Below are 11,134 nucleotides of genomic sequence, written 5' to 3'. Positions count from 1 at the left end.
TTTTGTCAGATATTAGAATTGCAACCCCTGCTTGTTTCTTAGTGCCATTTGCTTGGAATATTCTTTTCCATCCTTTTACCTTAAGGTAGTGCCTGTCCTTGAAGGTTAGATAGGTTTGTTGCAGACTGCAAAGAGATGGATTTTGTTTCTTTATCTATTCACTTAGCCTGTGTCTTTCGGCTGGAGACTTCAGTCTATTGATATTGAAAGTTATTATTATTGAAAGGTGTGTATTGGTTGCCATCAGTTTGATTGCTGTTTTTGTTCTCTGTCTAATTTTGTGTTTCCTAGAGTATACCTTTATTTATTTTCTGTTGTTGCCCCTGGGGTATAGCTGTTCTCTCTCTGCTCTCTGTATTGCTTCAAGTATTCTTTAAAGGGCTGGTTTTGTGGACATGTATTCTTTCAGGCTATTCTTGTCATGGAAGATTTTTCTTTCCCCCTCAACTATAATAGACATTTTTGCTGGGTAAAGTATTCTGGGCTGACATCTATTGTCATGTAGAACTGGAAATACCTTGGTCCAGGCTCTTCTGGCTTTCACAGTTTGCATTGATCAGTCAGCTGTAATTCTGATGGGCTTTCCTTTGTATGTGACTTGCTGTCTTCTTCTGCTTTCAGTGTTCTCTCTTTGTTCTGTACATTTAGTATTTTTACTATATTGTGGGGAATTTCTTTTCTTATTGTGTCTATTTGGTGTTCTATGTGCTTCCTGTATTGTATAGGGGTGTCTTTCTTAATTTCGGGAAATTCTCTTCTAGAATCCTATGTAAGATCTGGTCAACACCATTAACCTGAAATTCTTCTCCTTCCTCTATTCCTATGATACGTAGATTTGGTCTTTTCATGGTGTCCCACATCTCTTGCATATTCCATTCCTATGTTGTTGTTTTTTAAATTTTTCCATAACCTTTGCTTGCGTGGTCCAGTTCTTCAACTTTATCCTCCAGTGTTGATATTCTGTTTTCTATTTCATTCATTCTAGTGGTGAGGCTTTCCTCTGTTGTTTCAAGTTGGCTTACTGAGTTTTGCGCTCCCTTCTTCATTTCTGCCTGAGTTTTCTTCAGTGTTTCTAGCTCTTTTGTGAATTCATTGAGAAGTTTGTCCCTGTCTTCTTTTAGCTCTTTGATTTGTTTGTTCATGTGCTCTTTAAATTCGTTGAATTCCTTGATCAAGTTTGATTGTTCTTTTAAATTCAGTGTCCTGGGTTATCTCTAGGGGTTTCTCCTTGTAGAACTGTTCTACAGGATTGGTGGGGTTTGGTGGGGACATAGTGTTTTGGCTTTCCATTGTATTATTCTTTCATTGTGATTTTGGCATGTGAATTTCTTGTGTTGTTTATGATTCTGCTATGAGAATTAAGTTGAAGTGTGTTTCTGTTTGTGTTATCGGGGTACCTATATCCTTTATTGGTTATGTAAAGCTGGTTGGTACAGGATTCAGGTTTTCCCAGGTTTAATTTGGAGGCAACTGATGGCTTCAGATAGCTATTCAGGGGTACCCACAGAAGCCCAATTCGTGTTCCAGGTAGGTACACTCAGGCTTCCTTCACCATGTGGAGTCAGGATCCAGGGACTCTCAAGCAGTCCCCTGCGTTCTGCCCCTATGCCAGACAGAGGCCAGAGAGAGGCCAGAACTCGGCACTCTGTGGCGGTCTGCCGAGATCAGAGCCGCTACACCAATAGAGGTCTGAACCCACCCTCTCAGGCTGTCTGCTAGGATCTCAGCCTTAGCCTACCGATGCCAGATCTTCCTTGGGGCCTTAGAAGGGGCCTCTAAAAATCCCAGGTAGGGGTATGGGTATGGTGCAATTAGGGGAAGCTCACCACCACATAGATGCAGGATCCGGGTCCTCTCAGGCAGTCCCCTGTATTCTCAGGCCCTCTGGAAGAGGGAGGCCAGAACTCAGCAGTCTCTGGCGGTCTGCTTGTGGCAGATCTTTTTAAATTATTTTTTATTTTATGTAGATAAAAGTATTGCTTGCGTGTATGTATGTGCACCCATGTTGTGCAGTGCCCACAGAGGTCAGAAGAGGGCACTGGATTCCCCTGGACCTGGAGTCATGGACGATTGTCAGCTACCATGTAGGTGCTGGGAATGGAACTTGGGTCCTCTGCAAGAGCAGCCAGTGCTCTTAACCACTGAGCCATCTCTCCAGCCCTTCCTGACAGATAGATCTTAATAAGTAGGCAAGATCTCAAGGGGTGTTGTTCACAACTGGAGAATAAGCTCCTGTCAGGGGTCCGAGGATATATCAGCCTCCTGTTCACAAGCATAATTTGAAATAGGGCCATGTGTTATAATTATCATTGACCAAATATGATTTTTATTAAAATTGTTGTTCAAGGTTTTAACCCAGACTTCCGATGCTCAATAGAGATGCAATCTGAGCGATATTTGTAATTTTAAGTTTCTAATAGTTATAATAGAAAAGAACAGAGGTGAAATTATAATTTAATAATATATTTTATTTACCTATGATAGTTTAATTTATAAATTAAGCACAATAATTATAATAATAATAAAAAAGGCTAGATTATAACAACATACTATAATAAAAATTATTTGTAACTTAAATTTTTTATTGCTTTTATTTGAGAATTTCATAGATGTATACAATGTTCTGATCCCGATCAAGTCCGCTCCCCTCCTCTCCAACCTCCTTGTTTTGTGTTTTTGAGACAGGGTCTCATGTAGTCCAGGCTGGTCTCAAGCTTACTGTGTAGGTGAGAGAGGCCTTGAACTCCTGATTCTGTCACCTGCAACTCTCACGTGCTACCACTTCCATTTTAAAATTTACCAAATGTTTATTGTTCAGATTTTTTCACTTCATACTTTTCACTGTGACTGGCTGCATAACTGAAGCACTAAAGTACAGATAAGAGAGATAGAGCCCACAAGGCTAGGTATCATCAGCATTATCACCATGTCCACACCCTTTCCTTTTTCCTTTCCTTTCCCTTTTTCTTTTTGTATTGGTAAAATTGAACTTCCGGTTCAGTCCAGTTTGATTTCTGTATGTCCTCAGGGTATGTGGAGTCCTCTGCAATGGGATCTTACCATATAGTTAGTGGACAGTGAAGAGCATTGGCAATAGCCTGTGTTGTTTGGGAGCCTCTGGGACCTCCCTGACCAATAACTCATTGGGAGTTATCTCAGTACACCTGGTACTGAGATTTTCATTTAGTAACCCATGTCTTCTGGGAGCACTATCATCCAGTCATGCAGTAGCCCATGGTTATAAATAGCTATAGGCACATTACCACATACTTGAGGAAAAGAATAGCTAGCTAGGTTGTGCTGCAGGTGGTAGAGACAGGCTTGGAGGATGTGGTGCCATGGTAGTAGAAGGAGGAAGAGATATGTCCAAATGGACTTTGTCCAGTGTGGGAGATGCTAGAAGGCTACAGTGGTTATGTGAAGAGGACCATAGTGGATACATGACAATGACCCAGAAAGTGTGACTATAGATAGGGAAAGGCTCAAGTTGGGAGACACATTCTGGCCACCTACTACATGTGTTTTTGGACTATAAGGTGGTAGTTTTACCTTAGTGCAGCCTCTCAGTGTCTGCATCTTGTTGTGTGCTGGGCCTCTCAGGGACCACATGGCCTGGATGATGATGGCAGATTGCAGGTTGATGTCTCCTTCCTGTGTGGCCCATCTCTGTTGTCTCTGTCTCTATGGCTCTATAGGAACTGGATGGCCTCTTAGAAATCAACCGTATGACACACAAGCTGTTGAGCAGGTACCTCACACTTGACAGCTTTGATGCCATGTTCCGGGAAGCCAACCACAATGTGTCCGCACCTTATGGAAGAATCACCCTCCATGTCTTCTGGGAGCTAAACTATGACTTCCTGCCCAACTACTGCTACAACGGCTCCACCAACCGGTAAGTATGCCATGAGCCTCACAGACATGTCTACATACCCTTTCAATGGGTGATCTTGGGTACTGGATTTCCAGAGACTTCCATTTCACCATCTCCTTCCTCTTTTTCTTCCCTATGATTTCTCGACCTAGACCCTCCAGGCCTTCCATTTCTTTTGTTTGAAGATATTGTCCTGGACCAGCACTTGGACAGATTGTCAGGGATTTGCTTATGGAGATAGAATGACTGGACGAAGGCTGGGGTCTAGGGGCAGTGGCATGGGTCTTTCCAGGGCCCTGGGTTGTGACTTTAGCTGGAATATTGTGTTGTGCATTGGAAATGGCTGCTGAAGCATCATCTGCCTATTTTAAGCCTCCCTGATGTTGGAATGTGGCAGATGCCTCTATTTCTTACGTTTCCGTCTGAAATGTTGTAACAGTATGGGTGAGTTAGATGCCTTCTTCCGCACCTGCCATTTTGCTGTGTTAAACAGTGAATGAAGGCAGTCCTGTGACTGCCCGTCAACTTCTGTACCTGGTTACTTATGGTGGTGGCTCCCAAGTTTCTTCACTATCGAGTTAATCATTTTTCTGCTTAAATTTTATAACTTGTAAGGGAGGTCAACTGAGACTATGTAAATCATCTGTTGTTGAAATCTAACCCACTGGTTTCAGCATATGTGGCTGGTTCTTAGCTGACTCAATTGTCACTGTGGTGGTTGAACAGCAGTGAGCTTCTAATTCCTTTTTTCCCTCTACAGATACTATTTGGAATTCTACTATACATGCTAGCATTCTTTTCCTCATTGTTTATTATAAATAATGATCAGATATTCCATTTTAGGGTTATAATCTGTTACTATCTTTAGTTGATTTTAACATCAAATCGTTCTTGCTTGGGGGCACTGAGTACTCTTTAAAATGATTATCTGTGTCCTTTTGCATGTCTGCAGTGTTTTATAGGCACCAATCTACCGTCTGCACCACAGATGGGGTGTTTGGATGTTATAAGTGCTCATTGATACTGGAATATCATTGTTTCTAGACCCTTTCGATGATCACAGCAGGCAATAACTTGCATGTGCACTGTTGTAGGTTCCTATGGCTGCTGTCAAATGGGAAAACACTCTCTTACAGTCCAACTCAAAGTGTTGGCAAAGCCACACTTCCCTCTTACACTCTGGGTGGAATCCCTGCTTGCCACTTTCTAACTGGTGCTGGCTGTCAATCCCTGCCACCCCATGGCTTACAGCTGCATCATTCCAGTCTTTGTCTCTGTCATGACTTGGTGTTCTTCTTCTCTTTCTCTCTCTGACTCTTCTTCTTGTAAGGAAAATGGTCATGTGGCCCTACTCTGCCCTCCTGATCTCATCTTCACTGATTACATCTGTAATGACCGTATTTCCACCTTCTAAAGTGCTAGGGGAAGAACTTCAAAATATCTTTTTGAGTGGCCACATTTATGCCCATAGCATGCATGTATACAGGTGTGTGTATTTGTTTCCATATAGCTGTCGCTATACATTCAGCCTATAGCATGCATGAATACATGTATGTGTATTTCCATATAGCTGTCTGTATACATTCAGCCCATAGCATGCATGTATACATGCATGTGTGTTTGTTTCTTTATAGCTATCTATATACTAAAACTAGGAGTACATTCTGATATCTCCAATTCCAATTTAGTATCACAGCATTAATTCTGTAGTCTTTACCCTCTGTTTTTCAAACTTCCTTAAACACAGAAAATCCTTGTTTCATTATGATGGCTACTGGTCCAGTTCTACAAAATGCAAAATGCTTTAACAAGTGCCAGTTCTGATTGGTGTGAAACACAAACCTACCAACTTCAGTTCAACATTTGTTTTCATTGTTTTGCTTTAGAGTGAGAGTACATAGTCAATCTTGTGTATGTTATTTTGCCCGATGGGGTAAGAGGGTCTTTATTAATTCTTTTACCTTAAACAATGAAAAAACTTTAAGAAATACATAAGTCACCTGTTCTCTGACACTAAACATTCCCTGTGACTAAAGGAAACATGAGATGTGCCTTCCGGTTGCCTTAGCTTTCTGCCTAGAAGCACACTCTGAACCAAGTAAGTACAGGGAGGGTCAGTCAAAGTAGAGCTTGGAGTTTTATGTAATAGAAGAACCGGATTGGCATTTGGAGAAGCTAGGACAGCTGGATTTTGGAGAGCAAAGTAAGGAAGAGGAGAAAACTTCACTGAGAAGCAGCTTTTAAAACCAACATGGGCCCCATAGTGCTGGGGAGCTTTGGACTGAATAATTCACAGAAGGCCATCTGCTTTCCAGTTAGCAAGAATGGAGAAACCTCATTCAACACCCAGACACTGAATAGAGTTAGTAGAGGGGTCTTTTCTTGGTAGTAGGGCTAAATTGGCTCTAGACTGCTGACTGCTTTGTCCACCCGTAGCAACACCATAAGCAGATCATTAAAAGGTCTAGCTGCTGGGTGTGGTGGCGCACGCCTTTAATCCCAGCACTGGGGAGGCAGAGGCAGGCAGATCTCTGTGAGTTCAAGGCCAATCTGGCCTACATAGTGAATTCCAGGACAGCTGGGGCTACAGGGAGACCCTATCTCAAAAAGACCAAAAAAAAAAAAAAAAAAAGGTCTAGCTGATATGTGGTGGATAGCTGAGCTATCTGCTCCCCCCAAAATAATCAACACTCAAAAATAACAAAATCCAGATAGTAAGAAGACATCACAATGGCTATTACCCAATCTGGAATTACAAAGTATGCCAAGTACCAGAAAAATGTGACCCATAACCAGGGGAAAAGTCAGTAAGACACAAAATAGAATCAGCAGACAAGAACGTTAGCAATTTTATCCAGGTGTGGTGGCGCACACCTTTACTCCCAGCACTCAGGAGGCAGAAGCAGGCGGATCTCTGTGAGTTCAAGGCCAGTCTGGTCTACATAGAGAGTTCCAGTCCAGCTGGGCTACAAGGAGACCCTGTCTCAAAATTTTAGACTGAAAAAAAATAATGTTGGCAATTTTAAGTATGCTGAAAGATTTAAAGAATATCAAATATAACAGAGATAAATGAATCTAATATAAAAGAATGAAATGGATTAAAGCTGCAATTAAAATGCCACTTGTCAAGCTGGATGTTGGATTTTACTTTTTAGAAATTCAGTGAATTTGAAATTGTTACAGTCGGAAGTGACTATACCAAAGCTTAGGGAGGAAAGCCTGATGAATAAAATGAGAAGCCCTCAGCAAACTGGGGCAATGTCAGGTGTTCTAAGAGTTGGAATTCCAGTAAGAAGCTACAGATGGCATGAAAACAATATTTAAAAGTTAATGTCCCAGATTTCCAACTTTGGTGACAACTATAAATATTGCAGGTGCAGGAAGCCCACGGAGCTCATCAAGGCAAACACGGGGGAGGAATTGCTGGGTCAGCACAGCTTGGGGATAGAGAGAGCTGAGGAGGGACTGCTGGGCCAACACAGCTAGGGGGATACAATGAGAGCTGAGACTTGACTTTGAAACAAGTGTGGACTGGGAGCTATGGGTGTTGGTCATGAACCTTAATTTTCCTATTAGGGGATTGTGACAAGCTTTCCAAACTTGAGTATCTGAGAGCATAGCCTTCCACAAGACTGCCTTCATTTCATTGGCAGCCATGGATTGGGTCAACCTTCTGATCAGCTGGCTAAATGCAGGAAAAATCTCTCTCCTCTCAGGTAGATTTTTCACAGGACAAAAAGTGGTAATGTCTGGGATGATTTCCTTCTCAGGGATGTGCTGCCCTCCTAGTGTTGATGTGTTGAGGTATTGAAGCATGCAATAATACTGGAAGGTTCCTGCCAACCACAAGTCTCATTTATTGCCACATACGTGAGGCCATGGAGCCCCCAGCTGCTTTCCCCTCCCAGGATGTCCACTGATGTCACCTAGCTCAACTCTTCAGACTTTAGTCACTGGCATGTTTTTTGTCATGGTGCCTCCTGATGTAATGTTCTTCCTAGAACAAGTGTATGACTTCTGGTGCATGCTCACACTCCCCATACACATACATAGATGTATATACACACAGAAATAGACATGTGAAGACAGGTAACCACACACAGACACCATAGACGCACACAAATTGAGTATTGTGCACCAGGGATATTGGCATGCCTTAGCACAATAATACACGAGCAATTTTTTTTTCTTTCTGAGTATTAATTGGGATGTTTTGAGGCCCACAGTTGCTAGGGTCTGACAGCAGTCCTTCAGTAAGTAGAAATCTGGCCCCATGGCTGCATTCTGCCTATAATACACTTGGCTTTGCAGGTTTCTGGTCTTTCAGGTGCTAATGGTGTTTTGAAAGTGACTTTCTTTTTCTTTTACTATAGTACAATGTGAGTTCACCAAGTTCTTAGGATTAAATGAATTAGCAAACCTGTATACATATTTAAAAAAACAAAAGATGTGTGTCCCTGGTGCCTGCAGAGGCCACAAGAAGATATCATATTCCTTGGAATTGAAGTTATATATGGTTCTGAGTCACCATGTGGTGCTGGGAATCCAACTTGGGTCCTCTGCAAGAGTAGCCAGTGCTCTTAACCACTGAGCCATCTCTCCAGCCCTCTAATCATCTAATTTTAAATGAAGCCAGATACATTGACAATATGCAGCCTCTTGACCAAGTTTGGTGAAATATATTTTATTTTGCTTGTTAGTCCATAACTAATGATCTGAGTACCTGGGACATCACAGCTCATATTGTAGACTACTGCCTCACCACCTTTCTATGTCTGAAGTATGGCAGAGCAAGTGTGCGCTCACTACCAGTTATCAGCAGATTGTTTAAGAGTCAAGGTGGCTCTGGTGCCAATAAGCCAGCATCTTTGTGAGTTTGAAGACTGGAGTTATGGGTAGGACACCAGGCATTCTTGCTCTGCCTTCTGAGCTACTATATTTATCTCTTTCATACACTTGTTTTTGATTTAGAACTTTCCTATTCTTTGATGATTTTATCAGTAAACTGGAAGCTTTTCTATTACTGTATACTAGAAAACTTTAAAGGCTGAAGAATTACTATTAAATTTGATTTTCTTAACTCCCCCCCCCCCATTTAATCTTTTTTGTTTAGGTTTGTTCGGACAGTCTTACCATTTTCTCAGGAATTTCAAAGAGATAAACAGCCAAATGCACAGCCCCAGTATTTGCATGGATCCAAGGTACATTCTTTTCTGTTTGTGTTACAGTTTTTTTAAACAGTAAAAGAAAAATAATTGTATATATTTAATTTCTTATTGTTTGCATTCTGTCTGCTCATTAGACAACATATCCCTTTACAGAAATTATGTCATTTCACAATTGCTTCTACACAGTGATGATGCCCGTAACAGGGCCACAGAGCTGCCTGTGATGTAGACCTGGCACTGAGAATGTGTTTGTGAACTTGCTCTACAAAAAGTCTGTTCTCTCCCAGTTTCCATGTCTGAACACTACATTCTGCTCTTAGGTAAATAAGTTAGTTCTCCACAGCACCCACCCTCCCTAAACAAAGGTGTCCTTTGCCAGGCAGCAATCAGCAAGACAACAGAGCAGTCATTTATACTGACTGCCTCATGTGATTATAAAAATAAAAGCATAAAATGTTAGGTCATTAAAAATCACTCATCAGGCTGGAGAGAAGGCTCAGCGGTTAAGAACACTGGTTGTTCTTGCAGAAGACCCGGTTTTGAATCCCAGCACCAACATGGCAGCCAACAACTGTCCATAACTCCAGTCCCAGGGGATCTGAGAGCCTCTTCTGATTTCTGCAGGCATTGCACCACATGGGTGCATTTACCTATATGCAGGCAATACACGCATACACATAAAATAAAAATAATAAATAAAAATTAAAAAAAAAAGAATCACTCGTCACTGAATAAGTATTTTATGTAAATGAATACAAATACAGGAGGCAAATTAAGTATCTTTCTCCTATTAAACTGCAACTTTAATGTCTTCACCTAACATCCCCTTTCCCCACATCCTCTCTAACATTGATGAAACCTTAAAGTGGTTTTAATTTGCATTTCCCTAATTACTAGTGATGTTGAACATCTTTTTAAGATGTTTCGTGGCCATCTTTACTTCTTCTTTTGAGAACTCTCTGTTCAACTCCTTACCCCATCTTTTAATTGGGTTACTTCCTATCTTCTCTGTTTTTTGAGTTTTGGATGTATCGTTGGTGAAGATTTTATCCCATTCTGTGGGTTTTCTGTTCGCTTCCCTGGTTGCCTCCTTTGACGTCCGAAAGCTTTTTGGTTTAATGAGGTCCCATTTTTTAATTCTTGCCCTTTTTTTTTCTGAGCAATTGATGTCCGGTTTAGGAAATCCTTTCCTACACCTCTATCTTGTAGGTTTTCCCCAATGTTTTGTTCTAACAGTTTCAGAGTTTCAGGCTTTACATTGAGGTCTTTGATCCATTCAGAACTGACTTTTATGCAGGGTGAAAGATAGGGGTTTAATTTCATTCTTTTACAGGTGGAGATCCAGTTTTGCCAGCACCATTTGCTGAACATGCTGTCTTTCCTCCACTGAATATTGGTGGCCCCTTTGTCAAATATCAGGTGGCTAAAATTGCATTCACTCATATTTGGGTCTTCAATTTTGCTCCATTGATCTATGGGTCTATTTTTTGTACCAGTACCCCATTGTTTTTATGACTATAGCTCTGTAATACAGCTTAAAATCGGGTATAGTAATCCTTCCGGTATTGCCCTTAGTGCTCAGGGTTGCTTTGGCTATCTGAGGTCTTTTGTGCTTCCATATGAATCTTAGGATTTTTTTTTCCAATTCTGTGAAAAATGTCATGGGGATTTTGATTGGCATTGCACTGAATCTATAAATGACTTTTGGTAGAATGGTCATTTTCACAATTAATTCTTCCAATCCATGAGCATGGGGTGGGGGGTCCTTCCATCTTCTGATGTCTTTCTCAATCTCTTTAAAGATTTAAAATTTTCATTGTAGAGCTCTTTAATGTCTTTGGTCAGGTTTATTCCAAGATATTTTTTTTTTGCAGCTATTATGAAGGGGAGTGTTCCCATGCACTCTTTCTCTGATTACCTGTTATTCGTATATAGGTTATTCGTATAGGTTAATTTTGTAACCTGCCACTTTATTGAACGTGTTAATAATTCCTAGGAGTTTTCTGGTGGAATTTTTGGCATCCCTTAAATATAATATCATGTCTGCAAAAAGGGATAATTTGATCTCTTCTTTTCCAATTATTACTCCTTT

The 11,134-nt window shown here is 41.0% G+C and overlaps 1 protein-coding gene across 5 annotated transcripts in view; it reads left to right on the top strand.

Annotated features, from left to right (window-relative positions):
* The window catches only part of Cyfip1 (cytoplasmic FMR1 interacting protein 1), a 114,188-nt gene that overhangs the window by 84,817 nt on the left and 18,237 nt on the right, over nucleotides 1–11,134 (top strand). For all 5 annotated transcript variants that reach the window (XM_008833648.3, XM_029563808.1, XM_029563804.1 and 2 more), the window contains exons 22-23: nucleotides 3,696–3,895; nucleotides 8,988–9,075. In XM_008833648.3, coding sequence (XP_008831870.1) covers nucleotides 3,696–3,895; nucleotides 8,988–9,075 — 288 coding nt within the window. The remainder of the gene's footprint in view (nucleotides 1–3,695; nucleotides 3,896–8,987; nucleotides 9,076–11,134) is intronic.

The sequence above is a fragment of the Nannospalax galili genome, unplaced genomic scaffold (genome assembly GCF_000622305.1).
Source record: "Nannospalax galili isolate Female #2095 unplaced genomic scaffold, S.galili_v1.0 scaffold135, whole genome shotgun sequence".
In the NCBI taxonomy this organism is placed as follows: Eukaryota; Metazoa; Chordata; class Mammalia; order Rodentia; family Spalacidae; genus Nannospalax; species Nannospalax galili.
This window is presented reverse-complemented; position numbering and strand designations above follow the sequence as displayed.